Source organism: Durio zibethinus, chromosome 17 (genome assembly GCF_047325235.1).
Source record: "Durio zibethinus cultivar Kanyao isolate XHJ-2024 chromosome 17, ASM4732523v1, whole genome shotgun sequence".
Taxonomy (NCBI): domain Eukaryota; kingdom Viridiplantae; phylum Streptophyta; class Magnoliopsida; order Malvales; family Malvaceae; genus Durio; species Durio zibethinus.
The window spans coordinates 6,484,509-6,503,567 of record NC_143178.1 but is presented as its reverse complement, the minus strand read 5'-3'; the positions used below and the strand labels follow the sequence as shown (position 1 = coordinate 6,503,567).

General features: G+C 31.2%; 1 protein-coding gene and 1 pseudogene across 6 annotated transcripts; both read right to left on the bottom strand.

Moving 5' to 3' along the window:
• Positions 1-4,057: 4,057 nt before the first annotated feature.
• LOC111280408 (uncharacterized) lies at positions 4,058-9,438 on the bottom strand. Of its 5 annotated transcripts, XM_089746331.1 has the most exons (7): positions 9,125-9,369; positions 8,936-9,024; positions 8,166-8,633; positions 7,083-7,277; positions 6,274-6,303; positions 4,925-6,025; positions 4,058-4,759 (listed from the first exon to the last, which is right to left on the bottom strand). In XM_089746331.1, exons 3-7 carry the CDS (start codon positions 8,613-8,615, stop codon positions 4,208-4,210), a joined length of 2,328 nt encoding a protein of 775 aa, XP_089602457.1. In that variant the 5' UTR covers positions 8,616-8,633; positions 8,936-9,024; positions 9,125-9,369; the 3' UTR covers positions 4,058-4,207. The 5 variants fall into 5 exon arrangements, with proteins under 5 accessions (XP_089602457.1, XP_022723517.2, XP_022723537.2 ...); XM_022867782.2 differs by lacking the exon at positions 8,936-9,024 and having other exon boundaries at positions 9,125-9,438; XM_022867802.2 differs by lacking the exon at positions 9,125-9,369 and having other exon boundaries at positions 8,166-8,311; positions 8,936-9,124.
• A 1,580-nt stretch (positions 9,439-11,018) lies between these two features.
• LOC111280401 (calcineurin B-like protein 4) lies at positions 11,019-15,791 on the bottom strand (annotated as a pseudogene). The gene is made up of 9 exons (XR_016329138.1): positions 13,307-15,791; positions 13,069-13,215; positions 12,666-12,748; positions 12,479-12,538; positions 12,177-12,285; positions 12,011-12,053; positions 11,613-11,693; positions 11,391-11,526; positions 11,019-11,151 (listed from the first exon to the last, which is right to left on the bottom strand). The product of XR_016329138.1 is annotated as a calcineurin B-like protein 4 (transcript).
• Positions 15,792-19,059: the final 3,268 nt, after the last annotated feature.

The window sequence follows — 19,059 nt, the reverse complement described above, 5'->3', positions numbered from 1 at the left end:
TGCAGTATATCCGCATTGTCGAAGATGCAGACATGCAAAGCTACCTAACTGGTTGCCTTGGGGCTTACAAGGTCAGTTCATCAAGAGGATGATCCAAATGATGAGAATATTAATTCAGAGATTTGTTAGATATTATTTTATGAATAAAAAAATTACAAAAAAATAATTTTAAGAGGAAATTTTTTTTTGATAAGTAAGTTTATATATTTATAAATAAGTAAAATTTTTATAGGATTAGGTATAAAAAAATGATGTAATAGATTTATAGGATTTTATGAGATAAATAACTCATAATATTACTGAAGATTTATATCTTATAAGTGTATATGTATGTTTGTGAGTAGATTAAAAGTTATTAATATGGTTCATATAGATATGGTGCCTAAGTGCACATAAATATGCGTTTATTTAGATTAAAAATACTCTATAAAATTAAAAAAGATTAAAAGGATCTATAAATATTAATTATGAGTAAAATTAATTTATTTTGATATAATTTTTTATAACTAATAGATTTTATTTTTCATTTATAGACGTAAATTGATTGAATCAAATCATATCAAATTATTATTTTTTATGTAATTAATTAATTAATTAATTTTATTTTCTTTAATGCAATTATTTAATTGGATTGGGACTAACAATTGATAGACTGTTTAATTTTATTTTTGTTGACATAAATGTTCAATTTAATTGATTGAGGCTTTTTTATCATATCAAAGCTTTCGCAATCCCAACACCATGATCAATGCCACAGCTTCAAAATGAATCACCATCAGTCATTCTAGGGAGTAGAATTTCCTCTGATTCTCTACCAATCTGCTCGATCACTGACTCCTGTTTCACTGTTTCCCTACACATGATTCTTCCAATAGCAAAGGGTGTGAATCCTCTCTCTACGCCTTTCTTTAGAAGCATGGTGAAAATGCCAAGGGTGCGAGCACACAGACGTGGCATCTCCCAACCATGACACTTCAAAAGTTCAGTGTCTTGTTCAGCGTCCAGTAACTTAACATAATTGATGACATCAAGGGAATAAGGTTCATGAGCTTGAAGCCAGTAGAGCCAGTCAAATGTGTGTAGATATCATATTTGTCCAAGTTATATTTTTGTCCATTAGAAGTTTAATTGGATTTAATTTTATGTTCTTTTTAATTTTATAATGTTTAGTCTGGATTAAAATTGCTAAAGTCTTTTTGAGGTCAAATTCTTTTGATCTAGGATAATTGTTTCGTAAGGTATTTAAAGGTTAATTAGATTTTAATTTTGTACACGTTCTGGATTAAGAGAAAATTAAGAAATTGTGTTTGATTAAAATTTTGAGATTAAATAAGAGTGAAAGAAGATTCTGAAATCCTCTTTGAAATTGAAATCCTATTTAACCTCGAACAAAAAACCTATTTAACGACCCACAATTAATACAAAAGAATCAATTAGCAAAAAGAAAAATTCTAGCAATTTTTTAGTAAATTTCTTAGTGTGATTTTGGGATGGTGTGATTTAGACAGTAATGATTTAGAGAAACGAAAAAAGAATCCAACTTTGGGTTTAGAGATTTTTTTTTTTTTGAATTTTCTGAAAATTTTAATTTTTTTCATGATAAAATTTGAATTTTTTGATCCAATGATGTTTGAATTTTTCAAAGAAATTTAAATTTTTCATTGAAGTTTTCAACGACACTTTAAAGATTCCGACCAGCATTTAAAGTTTTCTAGAGAAAAGTTAAAAGAGAATCGGCTACCGAAAGGGAAAGAGGAAAGTGAGGGAAAAAAAAAGTGAAAAGAGCTAAAATATTTTGCAAAACCTGACTCGGCAAGATCTGCACGTCAACTTGACTCATTTTGTTTTTTTTTTTTTTTTTTTTTTTTTGATTATTGATTATTTTATTTGATTAATTTATTTGTTTTGATTAATTTTATCATATATTTTAATTAATTTGTAAAAATAAAATAATTAAAAATAATAACCTTTTGCCCAATGATAAAATTCTAAGTTACGAACAAGTAATTTTCGTAAAAATTTTTAAATAATTTTTTTTTTAATTTGATCAAGGAGTTACAAAAATTTTAAAATAGGCTTTAAGAATTTTTAGTTATTTTTAATTGGAAAAATTAAAATTGAGAATAAGTTATTGTGATGTAATTTCTTTTCATGATTAATTATTTTAAAGTGTGATTATATGTATTAACTTTTGTAGTTAGCCTTATATTTGATTATTATTATTATTATTATTATTATGAATTTGTATATTTAAATTATCATATATTAATAATTAATTTTATTTCATAAAATATTTAATAAATCTAAAGCTTTTTCAAAGAAAAAACATGTTACTTAAATACTTTTGAAATAAAAAATATTTTTAAAAGGTCGATCAAGGTGTTGGAAACAACTTAAAAATATTTTTAATATTTAAATATTAAATTAATAAAAATAAATTAGGATCATGTTAATTAAGGTTAAAAAGATAATTTAAGATTAAGTAGTATCGATTTATAAGTATTGTCAATGTGCTATAACTTTCATTACATGTAATTAAACTTTTTAATATAATATTGTTTAAAAGAGTAGAACCTATTATTTTTAGAGGCGTTTAGTCAAATTTTAAGATAATTTTAAGAAAGAATAGATTTGTTTAAGTAGTCAATCATATCTAATTAAATATCTAATGGATTAGTTCTCATAATTATGAGAATGTGCAATCCTCAAACTGCAGCAAAATAAAGAGCAATATCAAGGTGATGCAAATTGATGCTAAAGAAGCTCTAATCTCCCACAACAAAAGTTTGTAACAGTCGACAAATTTCAAGAATTTCAAAGTGAAGAAGGTAAAAGAGATTTACTGTTTTGTCAGACAATTTGGATTTGTAAAACAGCTTTAATTTCGAAAGCTAAGTTCCTAGCAGCTTCAATATAGAACCAAGAGTTCAAGTAATGACATGTTTAATAACATGAAAAGCAAAGCGTTTTCATAGCTATAAGAGGTTTTATGTTTTATGAACATAAAGATCACCATACAGTTAAACTAGAAACTCCTTTTTATGTATTTGACTTGAGTAATTCGCGAGCTTAATCGAATTTTTATATTTAAATATATTTTTATTATTTTAATTAATAAAATATTTCGAGTTCGAGCATGAATAATCGAATTCTTATCGAGTATACGAATCGAGCTTATTTTTACATATTAATCGAGCGAGCTCGAGTAGCTCGAATTCGATCACGAATCGAACTCGAACTTGAAAAATAAAACTCGATCGAGTTCGAACCGAATATCGAACTCCGAATTGTGAGTCAAATTCGAGTTCGAATTTCTCATTATTCAGTTCGGTTCGGCTCGTTTACAGCCCTAATTGTGCCTATCTGCATTTGCCAACCTTACGTCCAACACACAGATCTTGTGCATCTCATACAGTGGGAAAGCTCAAGGGCCCAATCTTTAAATCTACGGGCCAGTTATAGTATCGCAGACGCACATAGCATGTAAATATGCAAGTTTCGGAGAGATTATTAATTAAATCACAAATCACATGTATTTTAAAAGACTGAATTATTCTTTTTTATGCGTATTTAATAATAATAAATTTTCGATTGATAATATATATTGAAAAATATATCATTCTTGATTGAAAGAATAAAAATATCAAATTAATTTAAAATTTTATATGATTGACAATTTCAAATATATTGTTAAGTTTAATTATTAATAGTATACAAATTTATGAAATAATAATTTCATTTTTTCTCTTTTGTTTGGGAGTCTTTTGCTTGTTTCTCATTTTAATTGGTTGCTTAGAATAAAAGCCTAAAATATAAAATTTAATTTATCAACTTTAATAATTATAAATTTAATGTGAACTAAGCAATTACAACCCCATTTTTTAAAATTAAAAGATGATATTATTTTCTTTTTTTTTTTTTTATACTTTAAATTTCATATTTGATATAAGATCGTTTATTAATTGGAAGTAAATGAAGTGTTCTTTTTTTTCTTTCCGGACCTGGTACTTTGCTGTTAGACTGAACCAACAGATCGCATCCACGTCAAAACCAGCTCGGGACAAAAAGTTAAATTGCAATTTAAAAATTAAGAGAAATTGTCCAAGATTTTATGAAATTTGGAAAGAGGGTAGAAAAATCCGATGCTCTTTCCCAACAAACAACATTAGACTATGGTGGAGATGATGTATAAATAAGAAGTGTTACCTCACAAGCTCCTCTCAATGAATTCCCATATCCTCTCTTCCATATAAATTCGGTCCCTATGACGGCGTGGCATGTGCCGTTCATCTGGAAAAATCAATAGCTCATACGGCTTTCCGTTTGCAACGAGCGCGTTCACAAGCCTCGCCGTGTGCCTAAAATGGACGTTTTCATCGATCATGCCGTGAATCAATAGTAGCCTTCCTTTCATCTTATTAACATGGTGCATCACGGAGCCGTACTCGTAATTTTCAGCATCCTCGGAAGGCAGTCCCATGTATTTCTCGGTGTAAAATGTGTCGTATCCGTCCCATGATGTAACAGGAGCACCAGAGACAGCGCATTGGAAAACATCAGGGAATCTGGCCAAGACCATGGCAGAGAGATAACCACCATAGCTCCAACCGTACAAACCAATATGGCCAACCTTTGCCAGCCCTTGTTTAATTAGCCATTCAGCTCCGGTGTGCTGATCCTCCGCATCAACACGGCCTATGTTGTTTCTGAGACAGCCTTCGAACTTCAGTCCACGTCTAGCCGTTCCTCTATTATCCAACTGCAAAGAGCATATGTTAGGTGGGAAAGTAAAGGGATGCGGAAGATGTAATAATGATCTTCATCAACGGATAGAAACATGAACATGCATGAACCCCTGCAGTGAACTTCAAAGAAACTTAAGAACACAGATATGACGTAAGTTGTCAATGCAAGAAAGACAAACCTTCCAAACTAAAATGCCTTTGCTCCGCAAGTATTGCGCTCTCATGTCAACGGTATTTATCCAAGAATCACAAACAAGTTGTACACTAGGACCACCATACACACTGATCAAGGTTTTGTATGGGGGAGGTCCAAATCTTGTTGCATCAGGCTTATATAAAGCCCCATATAGTACGGTACCACCATTTGCCTGTATCTGAAATATCTCTGGAGGCTCAAGTTGAAGTCTTTTAAGCTCGGGAATTGTTAATGGCTGCTCATAAATAGACATTAATATACTTCCATCAATCAAGCTGCAAAGCAAAACCGTAGGGGGGGAATCAAGAGAATCATAAATATCAACAAACTTCTGCATGTGGTGATCAAGCACAACCACATGTTTTCCCTTGCCATTAGTCAATCTGACAGGGGGCTGCAATGTTGAATTTTCATCTGGGCATAGTCTAGCATGGTAAAGGTGTGATTCTAAAGGTCCATCAAGAGTTCCAGTGAAATACACAAGCCCAGCAGCCTCATTTACACCAGCAATTTGCTCAACCATCCATTCACCCTCTGTAATGGGTTCTAAGCAAGTCCCATTAGCATCATGCAGATAAAGATGTCTGAATCCTGTTCTTTCACTTGCCCAGATGAACCCCCCAGAATATCTGGTGACTCCTTTGTCCAGAGGTGTAAAGCAATCATGTAGATTAATCCAAGGTTTTAGTTCTTCGATCATTAAAACAGTTTTTTGGCCTGTCTTGATATTAAACTTAAGGATCTGTAGTTTGGAGTGAGACCTATTCAAAACTTGTGCTGTAAGAACATTTCCATGCATCCAGTTGACTCTAGCCAAATATTCATCATTGTAGTTTGGTCCCCCACAGATAATATCCATCCAAGTGACAGTACCACCAGTACTGGTGACCACCCCAAGGCGAACTTTGACATTTGAAGCTCCTGCAAAAGGATAAGCATGGTCTTCCTGGGCCTCTAGACCGACTGAGCTTTTACCTTGATGCATAATTCTAAAAAGAGGTATTTCCGAATAATCAACCTCTGTAAATGCAATGAACTTGCCATCAAGTGACCACCAATACCCAGTTTTACGATCCATCTCCTCCTGCAATTAGGGAAATTCCCAAAATATGAGGGTCAAGAATTTACATGCACAACATAGAGATTAACGAAAAAGGAAAAAGAATGAATTTTGGCATCATTGGTAACTTTATGGCATTGACTGTATGCCCCTGAAAGAAACTGTAATTTCTCTTTGCACTCAAAAATAGTAAGTTCCAAACTCATAGTAATCAGTGACCAAATTTACATAAATATGCTAACCAAAGGAAGGAGATTGAAAGAAATTGTCACCTGAGCTATATACTCAGCAAGTCCATGAGTCTGCAATTATTAAAAATAGTGTCATATTCAAGACAGTTTAAAAAAAAAAACCTAAACAAATGTCAAATGTTAAAGCCTAACTTGCTTCATTTGCCACACCCACACAGCAGATTGAAACCAGGTAAAAATCGTACAAATAATCCAAAAACTTGCCTGCCACCAAATTTAGAAGTCTGATTGATCCGTTTTAACAATTACAGCCTATTGTATTTAGAATTATTGCATTCACTAATTTTTATGAAAACCAGGAAAAGTTGCCCGATGATTTCTAAGCTGTATAATGTAGTTAATGAATTGGCAATGTGCCAGAGAACTTAGATAACTTTTCCAGGTTATCTAAGCTGTATAACTTTTACAGGTTGATTTGCTTCTTTCCAGGCAGTGTTGCTGTTAACAATCATTGCTCCCGCCGATAAGAAGCAACAAGGTAAAAGTAAAAAAGAGAAATTAGATAAAGCATAGACCAGACAACGAGGGAGCTGGCCCTATGTAGTCGGAGCTTAGGATGTCCTGCAATTAGCTGACTGAGCAAAGTGTTATACCATTCTATGTTTGCAGCCAAATATCAAATTGCTTGTTCTAGATGGCTCTGAAGGCCATATATGTATTGCATCATTAAAATTTCACATACTTTCTTCTAACAACTACCTTCCCCTCTCCCACAAAAAGGAGGGAAGAAGAAAAGAAAAGAAAAGAAAATTTGTTGTAAATATACAAACATCCAAAGATGTGATGCAATTAAAATTCTAACCATAAAGACACTGTTAATATAGACTTACCACAATGTTCCCATTGGCACCATATGTTAACTGTCTTTGTTCATTGTACAAAAGATTCAGAACATGCAGCTCATAATCTCTTATGTAAGCAAGCATAGTACCATCTGGGGAAAGATGTGGATCAATAATTGATGACGATGACATACTTGGAAGCATGAGAACTGGTTTTGAAGCAGAAAGGTCCTGGAAATAAATCTGCCCACAAAAAAGAGAACAAATTATGAGGGAAAACAGAATTTCTAAACTGTATGTTGTTAGCAAGACTTGGATAAAAGAATACACACACACACACAAGTAGCATAAAAGATAACAGTGCTAAGGGATCTGAAGTGGTAGAAGGTCGGGTGCAAAATGATTACATTGCAGGGAAACATGTAATTTGACCAGCTAATTCACACAACAACTGGGAATTTTTAGTAATAACTGAAGCTAAAATTGAATGTGGAGGGTATAAAGTTTTGACCAATTTGCAGGTGAAACACTGCCGGAGATGTTAAAGTGGTGCTACAAGTGATACGATAAGGTGATAAGCAGGCAGGTTGGTGTGGTGATGGTGTTCGAATTTGGTGTATCAGTACAAACAATGGGTATGGGGGGGTCTAGGAAATGATCAAAAGGAATCTACAGTGGTGGGGCAGCTAATAGCAATAGCAGCATCATGGTAGCGTCACTGAACCAGCATGAAAATCAGCGAATTGTGGTTAATGAAGAACCGAGAAAAAGGTTCAAAAGAACACACTTATTTCACCTCAACATACATATCGTTGCCCTTAGAAACATGCCCTGGTGACCCCAATTAAACAACAAAAAAAAAAAACAAAAAGACTTAAAGGCACTCTATTGGATAAGTGATATTACCAATAAAGAATATTCCCCCTAATTGGTTCAATTAGTTTCTAAGTATATTTTAAGATTAAAACAAAATTTATTAAAAAAGATAAATCAAACACGAAAAATCACAATGCTAAGATTTTGGGGAAGAAGTCATATGTAGGCTACCATAACTCATGCAGAACACAATGTGGACTAAATAAACCTTTATAATGGTACATTCAAATCAATAGATGGGATTCTTTAACATACCCCTCCAGGTAAAGGAACCATAATAGTGTTCTTCTTCGAGATACGCTTCACCCATTCATAACGTGTAACTCCCAGCCCACGCTCCCTGGACCTCTCCCTCCTCAACTTCTCTTCCGGTGATATATTACTCTCCTCGAGTCCACCATCTGGGGGACAGAAGAATAACTCTTGCTTGCCAGCATTGAGATCAAAGGCGAAAACCTTTCTACTCAAAGTATGACCAGGACTAAATAGAAAAGCTATCAAACTATCATCTGGACTAAAACTAACAGAAGTAGGTGCTACATATCCTGGTAATGGTGATTGAACTATCTCTTCAACAGGGAAAAGATTGCAATCATCAGGAGTTTGCGTAGCAGTGCTGTTGGTCACAGGCATATTGCGAGGGGATGATGATCTTGATCGTTTCAAACTCGTCTTCTTTTCTTTACTTTTATCAACTGATTGCATTAAAAATTGACGGAACTCCTATTGGTTCAAATTAATGAAGTAAAACATCATCATGAATTCAAGATTGAAAAGTTTTATTCTTTTTATTTTCCTCCAAATTCAACAATCCAGCTAATTAAATCCAAGTTATTCTAAAATGTTCCTTCCATTTACTAAAGCTGCAAATACCACATTTTGAAAATTGAACTCGTTATCATTTTTTTTTCTCTGTAAAAACCATAAAACGGCCTCATTTAAAGATTCACTCTGTATTTCCATAGTTTTCTTGGCAACCAAACAGAAAATTAATTACAAAAAAGAACACTTAAGAGAGCCATTACCTGCTAATCCAGCGGATCCGATCACAGCCTACTGAACTAAACCGAATCCACACTTTTTCCGCGAAAACCAAATCTTTTTTCTTCTTTTACTTTAATCATAAACTACACTAAATTACAAAGCAGCAGAGAAAAAAAAAGTGCAACTTTTTCTCTCTTTTCTTTCCAGAAGGAATAGGATTCGAATATTACCTGCAAAAAAAGCTGAGCCGATCTGTGACGTCAATATAATTTTTTTTAGAGCTTAAATTAAAAAAAAAAAATAGAAGAAGAAGGAATTAATGGAGTTGGATTCTGTGGGGGATTTTAATGATTTTTGTAAAGGTAGGGAATGATCTATTCATGTAAGAGCGTTGTTGGACTAACCGGCGTTAAAATGACAGACAGACAGACACTGACAGACAGGTGATAAGATAAGAGAAGAGAAGAAACTATTTGAGCTTTAATTAAGCTGCTTCTTGTTTTAATCTTTCAACTTTGGGAAATTTGAATCACTCTTTTTCTTTAATTACGCGCAACTATTGCGCGTTACGATGTCAAGGGAAAAACTGGGAAAGTAACCGATAATTATTCTTTTTTTTTTTCCTATTTTTGTTTATTTTAGCTTTCAATTTCTTAAGAGATGTTGCTTGTCAATTATATAATTTAACAATCCACATGATTTAGTTTAATTGATAAAAAACTTTTATTTTTTTATTAATTAATATTTAAATTTTATAAAAATAATTTTAAAATAAAATTTGAAAATATTAAGTGAATATAAAAAATATTATGTACTTTTAAAATTATTCAACCAATAAATTAAGTTCATGTAGAACTTAAAAATACTATTAATCAAATTAGATAAAAAAAAAAAAGATAAGTTCACTAAAAAATAGTAATGGTGAGAATTTTATCATTATCATTTAAATCTTATCTATAAAAAAGAATTTTATTTTGTAGTACCAATAGTTTTATAGAAGTTATTTATTATAAATAATATCTTAATTATTTAAAAAATATATCTTTGAAGCACTCAATAACAAAAATTTAAATTTAAATTACAAAAATTATTATATGTTTTATAAAAGGATTTTGCCACCTCAGCTATGAAATCTGGGATCATACTGTAATAGTACAAAAGTTTATTCCACCGCTCTGCAGGCGCGTGGAACTCTTTTTTCAATTTCCGGAATCTCTCGAAGAAAGAAAAAAAAAGACAGATAGGTTTCATAAAAAAAAAGGGGATAGAATCCTCAGTGTTTTCGGAGAACCAAAGTTCCTAAATGATTCACTGTCTGTGCGCCACGTGTTGTACCTTTTGTTTGGAAGAAAGTTGAAGTGCCTTTTGTGCTCGGGCAAGGGTGTAGATTAGGACATCCCTCCTTGGTGTATGGCGGACCATAACTCCAAACTGGCCACTAGGAAACTGACAACTAACACGTTAGATGGCTGTATCAGATTGGGGCCTTCCAATTAATCAAAGCTCTTAATTTGATGACAGCAGTTAGTTCAATTTTTTTTGGAGGAATGACTATGTTGTTTGAAGCATTAATTTGATGTTGTCATGTTGATGTACGAATATCACAATTTATGAAAATCATAATAAATTTAGTCATTTTTAAACCTCAATTTCTTGATATCATAAAAATATGATGTCGTAATTATTTATTAGTTCGAACGATAAAAAATTTAATTTTTTTTAAATAAACATTAATTTCGAGTCAAATTTTATAAATAAAAAAATATTTAAAATATTTTATTTTTTTTATAAAATTTAATTCGATTTGATTTTAAATTAATTGAAATTAAAAATAATTATCAAATATCAAAAATATTTTAACAAAAAAAGAAAAAGCATACGACGTCTTCAAGGATTGGATTGCAAATATTTCTCATAAAACCGTTTTTATCACAAAATTTCTGATGCTCAACATCAATGTACAAACCCCCGAGTTCCAACAACATTGAACAGCTGATGATGGCAGAATAAAGTTGCAGGTCGTGATTTGTGAACCTGATCTTGGTTCTTGGCTGCGCACAGTATCTTCTTCCAAGCTCAGGTTTGTCACCTTCAAAATTAATGAGACAGCACAAAACATTTTGACAAAATCTGATATGTATCTCCAATACCATTGACAGCATGATTTATGTCCTTTTAGCTTTAGCATTAAGCCTAGACTTCGAAGTCTTCGATTTCAGACCTAACCACAAAGCTGGGGAAAGCTAAGGTTAAATCCCTGCAAGACAGAATCCACTAGGGAGATCAGTACAAAAACAATTGATTCAAAACTCAGCAACTCTCTCACTCCACGACTAAGGTAAGTTGAGTGAATTTTGACTAGGATCAACTTGAAAGTTAGACCCAATGCACAAGGAAATCTGTTGATCACGAAACCAAATGCGGAACGTTAACAACTTCAAAGTTCATCTTACTGCTATGCTGCTATATGTTGTGAGTTTTAAAATCGGGCCGAACCTCTTATAACACTTGCTACTCACTTTAAATATGGGAGCGTCATGTTCTTTATCAGAGATGGATACTTTGATACAAAGTCCTTCCACTCTTCTGAATCAATTTTTCCATCACTTTTTGTGTCTGCTTCACTAAATGTCTGAGGAAAAGGTGAAAAAATAGATTTAGGACGTCCATATCAAATATGAATTGATAAGATAGTTGACAGGTTGGAGTTTTCTACACCTTATCCACAATTGTTTCAACAACAGCCTCTGGAAGAACCAGATCTGATTCATGCAAAAGTGCCAAAACCATCTCCTTCAACTGTGAGTTGATGACTATTTTAGCAAGTAACCAAAGCCCAAAGGTTGATTAAGAAACAGATCTTAAGAACCAAGAATCATGATGTACATTTATATTTTATACCCAAGGATCAAGATTTTTTTTTCTTTATCATCCTATAGAAAACAATTATAAGAAAGCATATAGACATTAGCAATATTTTGGAATTCACCCAATTGTTGGCGTGATGTTTTCTTAGATCAATAGATAAACCTATACAATTTGGTGGCCACCTATCAACAATATAAATAAAAGATTTGTAGACAGTGAAACTCATAGGTCACTGTTACAATACGAACCTCCTCACGCTCAATTGTCTTAGGTCATAAAGCCTGAAAGCAACTGCAAAAAGATTGTCCCAACTTAGAACATATTGCATTAAGCATGATATTTGAAGGCTACTTATGAAGAAAGGTTCATCATTTGTAGATATACTATCCAGAAAATTCATAAAATTGACCTTACATGCAATTTTGTCAGCCTCAGGTGCATGGGGGTGAAAGACACCCAACGATCGAACAAACTCGCCAAACTTGATAACCCCATTACTTTTGATATCAAATACATCAAAAACCTGCAAATCCACAGACGATGTTATTTAAAAAGAGGGAACAATAACATCACAGAAAAATAAATGTTCTGTCCTAGTGATCTGGCATTATGACAGTTGAAAATTCCTGAAATATTGGCCAAAGTTATTTTACGTTTCAGCACATTAATAAAGTTAGACAACCCAATACAAGAAATGTGGAGCTAACATTACACACCCTGTCTGCAAAAAAATTTCTCTGATTTCTGTTCTTGAAGAGGGCCAGATGGAATTCTTCCTAATCATAAAAAGCACAAAATTGTCAAAACTTCACAGCAATTAATTAATGTCTACTTATGGTTAGATTTGAATCGTAAATATCGAATAAATTATTAGTACTAAGTACTAACCACTGGCATTCATACCTTGTGAATAAGCCCATCAGCAATTATTGAATTGCTTATTTTCTTAAAAAGCTCATGCAAGGACTGTACTTCATTAACTGTAACTGCAAAGAAGAGAAAACATTTCATGCTCCGAATGACCAACTACTTAGCTATTTCAAACAGAAATTACCCTGGTGGTAATAAAGGCTAAATTCAGAAATTGTTCTCAACTTGCAGATATCTTGACATCTACTGTATTTTTCCAATACATGTCTAGATATAAGCTTAACAAGGTATATTGAAAAACCAATAGATTTCTTTAGAAAGATGCTAAGAATCATCGTGGATTTATGAGCAGCAATGTTGGAAAGAGACAGACAAGCAGAGGCAAACTTTGGTGGCATATTTGCAAACTACGTAAAGAGCTGGAATTGTTGCTCACAAGGTGTTTCAGCAGCAAGAACGGTCGGCTCTTCATAGCCAGGTACTCTTTTGCTTCTCTTCGAGCTTACACAGCCCATGACAACAACTAGTATTATTCAATCACAAAAATTAATGACAATGCACTCATTTGCTGCAGAAGCTTCACCTGCCAATATCAAAAGTATATATTTATCAAAAATCACTAGCCTCATCCAAACTCAAAATTCCCAAAATTTAAGAATTTTGTTAATACTCACAAGTATCATTCCAGAAGATTTATCTGTGGCATCTTATTATAAACTCAAGCAACAGCTGAGCAAAATCTTCTAGGACCATATCCTCCATGCCTGAGACAAAGTCAATTTCTAACAACAACAAATAAACATGACTCAAAAATCAATCTCATTATGATATGGTGAACATTGTTTTCAATTCTTAAACAATACAGAATAAATGATTCTAGGTGACTGTTTACCCAGAAGACTTCCTATATAAGACTGCTTGCCAAAACAGCTTCAAAGTATTAGAATGCACTGTTTTAGAGCTATTGCTTTTCCATGCTAGCTCTCCTATTAGGTTTTATGCTATTTAACATAGTCTCAAATCAAAATGTGGGCTATCAATAAAATGAAAAAGAATAAAGGTAGCTCAACTGCATCCACATGTTAAGAGTAGTTATATTAAGTAAATAACATACTTGACATCAGGACATCCTACAGATAAGTAAACTACCACAGTTCAAGATTAAGTGAGATAATAGATTGACTCCCTGGACCCGGAAAGAAAAAGATTAAAATTCAACTATGGTCACCATGTGACAAATTAGTTTGACAGCCATCCGGTAGAAAAACAGCTGTCCTAAGGGTCAACAACTCAAAAGAATAAAGGGGAAAGACAATTGGAAGAGTGACATAATTCGAACTTTGGTCATTTACAAGCTGTTGCTTGAGAGCAGGCACAGGAAAAAGAACATGGAGTAAAAGATATTAAAAGCCACGCTTATCTCAGCAACCACCCAGTTACTTTCCATGAGAGTGCTTATCCTCCGTCTGGTCTAACCATCTAATCTACACACTGGATATTTTCCAAAAGCCCGAAGACCAAAAAACTTAGGTCTATTCGTCTATGTATAATATTGTTTTGCTACCAAAAATCCACAATAATGGTTCTCAAACAGGTTGCTTTGATTGTAGTATAAAATTTTTGTTCAGCAGGCCTTAGACAATAAACAGACCTGAGAACACTCTAAGTTATTGCAGCAAAGCCTTTAACATAAAAACTTCAAAGTAAGGCTGTCAAAGTTCATTCATCAAGCATACGCTCTCATTATAGCTGACATTGTAAAGAAAGGAAAAAAACCATGAAAGCAACTTTATCAAACCCAGCAGGCCCTTTAGATGAAGCAGAAATTAACCATTAAGCAAGTAATTCCATATATGATCTTAGTCTCCAATTTAGGTCACAATATCTAGTAGGAGCAACAATGAACAAACAAATACATCATTAGCAGTCTGAAAACTCCATTTCATCCTATTCAAAGATATAACTAAAAAAAATGGCATCGAAAAACCAGAAGATTACAATAGCAAAAGTTTTTCTTACATAAATCAATCATTCTCTTAATACCAAACAAACTATGCAGATCTCACCCCCCTAAAAACTTCCACAAAATATTAAAGATAACCAACAGCCTCTAGCTTTGGCTCCAATATTTTTTAAACTAAAGAAAGAGAAATTTGATAAAATAAGAATATTCATGCTCCCCATACCTCCTCTCTGCCTGCCAGAAAATGAAGACTAGAAACAGCAGATAAGCTTTGTAAACATTGAACCTTGTATAAAATTTCACTTCTAGATCTTGTATGGTTGTACCTTAACGCAAATTTACAGGGTGAGATCCTTGAACTTAACGAGGATTTGTAACCATGATAACTCAACTCGTAATAAGAATCAAGAACAAAAAACAAATTCAGATACCACAATTGGGACCGCCCACAAAACACATCAGCATGGCCTAGCCGCCTTTACATAAAATTAAAAAATTTTCTCTTTTGAGTTTTTCCTTTTGTTTTCTCAGCAACCAAGCAGAGGCTGTATTCAATTTGTTTATAATGTGATTCTAGCTTCCTACAGTCTTCAAACTACTATGATCCACAAAAATCATGTGGCTTAGGCCTTAAAATCTGTCATTTGAGTAAAGAATAACTACCAAAAATTCATATTTTGAGCTTTTTAATTATCATTACTTTCTAAAATGCTTGCCTAGAAGTTAGAAAATAGAACCTCATCAAGACTCAAAATAAAAAAAAATTAAAAAAAAAGAATAGAAAATTAATTTCCTTTTGTTTTTGGGATGGTACCCGGAACAAAATCATAAATTCTTCAATAAAAAGCTTTAAATCCTAAGAACCTTACAAAGAAAATTAGGTAAAACATAAATTATTTAACAAAGATCCAATGGACCTGCGCTGCAACTACCATCTTTTCATTCTTATATTTTTGTGAGATTCAAGGCAAATTCCAACAATATTTTCTTAGCAAACAAACAGAAATCCAAATACCCACAAAGAGAAGCAAAAAGATAAAATTGAAAACGAATCCATTCCGAAGAAAAACCTCAAAAGCAGAGGGACCCAACACTCGAAAGATAATAACGATGATAACTGAAGAAAGCAATGTCAGTCAGATAACAACAAATCAAAAACAGCAAAATGATAATTGAGTGTGATAGAGAGAATCAACGGACCTGTTTGAATGGTGCAACTGACATTTAAGGCCGTGAGAGTTGAGGTTTGATTTTATGCTTATTCTTCTTTTCTTTTGCAACATGTTACCTAATTAAGAACAGATTCAAAGACAATAACGAAGGGAAAGCGAAAGAAGGATTGGAGTTTAAGACGGACAAAGATGTAACAATTGTATTCAGTTTTAATTTTTAATTTTTAATTCTTATAAAAAAATCATAATTTAAAAATAAAAAAATATTATAAATTTAAATTTATAAAATACTATCTTTTAAGATTACAGATTACATAATTCAACTAAATTAAATTTTAAATTCAATTTTTTTTTTTATTTTCTTTCTACTTTAAATGTACATCATAATTTCAAAAGTTTACAAAGAATAAAAAAAACCAATATTTTGGTTTGAAATTTGGATGCCAAATTTTAGAAAGTATTGTTCATTCACGAGCACATTATACGTATTACTAAATTCATGCTTCAAAATTAATCATCTATATAAAGATTCAAAAAGGCCAAAAAAAAAAGTTACAAAAATATGAAGAAGTATTTTTATCTCAATGAACATGCATGAAAATAGTATAAAATCATAGATTAATTAATTAATTAATTATAACTGTTGATGCTAAAATTATGGTCCTGTATCTTCTTTGAAATAAATTTATAAATAAAAAATAAGAGGTAAGCCGATGTTTATATTTAATTAAAATTTAGTTTGATTTGTTTTCTTGATAAAGCATGAATTATAAATAAAGCAACAAATATGAAAAAATACCTTTTAATTATATGATGATTGATTTAATGTTCATTTGATTCAATCGTATTTTTTATATAATATAATTAAATTTATTATATCATTAATTAAATTTAAATATTTATTTTGATAACATTTATTTAATATAAATTTTTTATTAAAAATTTTTAATCATAATTATAATAATTTTTTTAATTTTAATTACAATAATTTTATTATTATTTTTAATTTCATGTAACTAATTTCACGGCCTCTAAACTAAAACTTAGGCTCCAACTGTTTTTTCTTACTTTTCCTCAAGCGCCGAGACCAAATAATTGCGTTCGCTGCATCTTGTCAGCTTCTGATGAGAGTGTGACGCATTTTGTGGGAAGTGGAAACAAATCCATGTCCTGCATGTCTGATACGTATACATTAGTTTTTGTCCGCGACTTGAGGTTTAATATCTAAACTAGATTAGGAGCGTAAACGAGATATATGATTCACACTTAATTTGTATAAAAGTTAAATTCGGTTTAATTGACCTTGAATTTAAGTTATGGAAAGAGTTAAATTTAAATATTTTAATATCCATCTCAAATGTTTTGTGAATTTAACCAAAAAATTTTATTTTAATATATATTTTATTATTTTAATTAATAATTAATGATTTTTTTCTTAATATTTATAAAAAAAATCTCAATTTAAATTCAAAATTGAGTATAAATAATTTAGCTTAAAACCGATTATGAAAATCAATTTTTTTTACTTGATAAATAAATCTAATCAAATAAATTTAAATAATTTATTTTTTTTAAAATTAAACTAGAATTTAAAAAATAAAATTCAATTAACCTTGAGATAAATTTTTAATTTCTAATTTAAAATCTAGCTCAATTTAATGATTTTATGACTCGATTATATCATCAGTTTAAATTAAATACGTGTTAATTTTTTTTTTCATGATAAAGACTTCATATTAATTTTGATATAATACTCCTAAAAAGAATGTCTGAACTGATCTGATCTAAAGTTTGAAATTCTACTTTCTTCCACGACCGTTCAATCCAGCAGAAAATAATAATGTACATAGTTAAATCATTGAATAAAAAAGTGTTTTTTCAAGACACTTTCCATATGGAAAACAAAGCAACGTGGATTATTGGAGGCTTCATCCTTTATCAATCCTCCTACTTGTATAATAATTAATACTTACTCGTTTCGGTATTACAGCAAAGCAAATTTTAAATTCAATTATTAATAAAAGTTTTCATACTCAAGTGGTGATTTTTTTTTTTTTTTTAAGAAAAATTGGTGAAGTATTTGTCTATTCTAATTTAAAAAATTTTATGATATTTATAAAAAAAATTATAAATATAATAAGATAAACTAGTATAAAACTTTTTAGTTTTATATATTTTTCTAATAATTAATTTTAATAAATTTAAGTGATGAAAAAAACATATCAAAGAAATTTTAATCTCATCTTTTAAATATATTAAATTAATAATTAAAAATATATATAAACAAAAAAAATTTGTATTGATACAAGTTGATCTCTTCTCTTTATAAATATTTTAAATTTAAATTTATTTATATTATATCACAATATTTTTTTATAAAAAAAAAAAAGCAGTAGCATTAGAATTGTTCATCCAAATTATGTAATTATTAACTTTGTTAAAACTTGATCAACATAATCATACCCTTGAGTCACCCAAAAAAAATAGTCCAAATCACCGTATCATTTGCTCTCAAGGAAATAACTTACCTTTTTATTAAGGGAATAACTATCATAACATCTCCTACATTCAATCAAATCAATTTTTTTTAAGATTAATCATTTGACATTTAATTTATTTAAAATTACTAAATATAATTTAAATTTGTATAAAATCATTAGATGCGATTAGATGCAACTCATAATCATTCATATAAATTATTTTCGAGCTTCATATATACATCAATCAACTAACAACTATTCTAATTAGGTTATCATCCATGGTCTCGTAGATAATAAAACATCTAGGTACAAAGGAGAATAACATACTCAAACTTCACTTTCTCTAAAACTTCCCACATGCACTTCATCCTCTTCTTCGTTCCTTCTTTCTTTACTTCATCTTAAATATTCTACTAATTACGCTCCGAAACAATGACTTCCACTTCTCCTAAAAGTGTTCTTTGGCCTTGGATTCTAACCATCTTTCCGACAGACAAGTCCAAGACCTTAGCGTACCTTTTCGAGCCGTTTGGTACATAGTTTTTGGGTGACGCCTGCGATGTGACAACTATGTGATTAAAAAACAAAAATCAAAATCTCAAAAAATATCCTTGGTCCGTGCATTTGCCACAAAGTTTGTCAACCCTATATTAAAGTAATCGTTCGAGTCCCTTTCTCCCACCGTCCAACTTGCAAATTTTTAGCATCAGCCTGACCTGTTTCTTCCAAGGAAGATAAGACCTAACCTGTTTCATTTGCCACAAAGGCCAATTTTATTATAATTTATTATAATAAGTCCTCCTTCTTATCAC

What these genes read in the sequence shown, in the direction of transcription:
- LOC111280408 (XM_022867782.2), bottom strand. Translation starts at nt 8,615, where the DNA reads ATGCAATCAGTTGATAAAAGTAAAGAAAAGAAGACGAGTTTGAAACGA. An exon ending in TGGTTCCTTTACCTGGAGGG is followed by an intron (nt 7,278 to 8,165) that starts GTATGTTAAAGA and finishes TTTTGTGGGCAG; the next exon opens with ATTTATTTCCAGGACCTTTC. An exon ending in AAGGCATTTTAGTTTGGAAG is followed by an intron (nt 4,760 to 4,924) that starts GTTTGTCTTTCT and finishes TGCTCTTTGCAG; the next exon opens with TTGGATAATAGAGGAACGGC.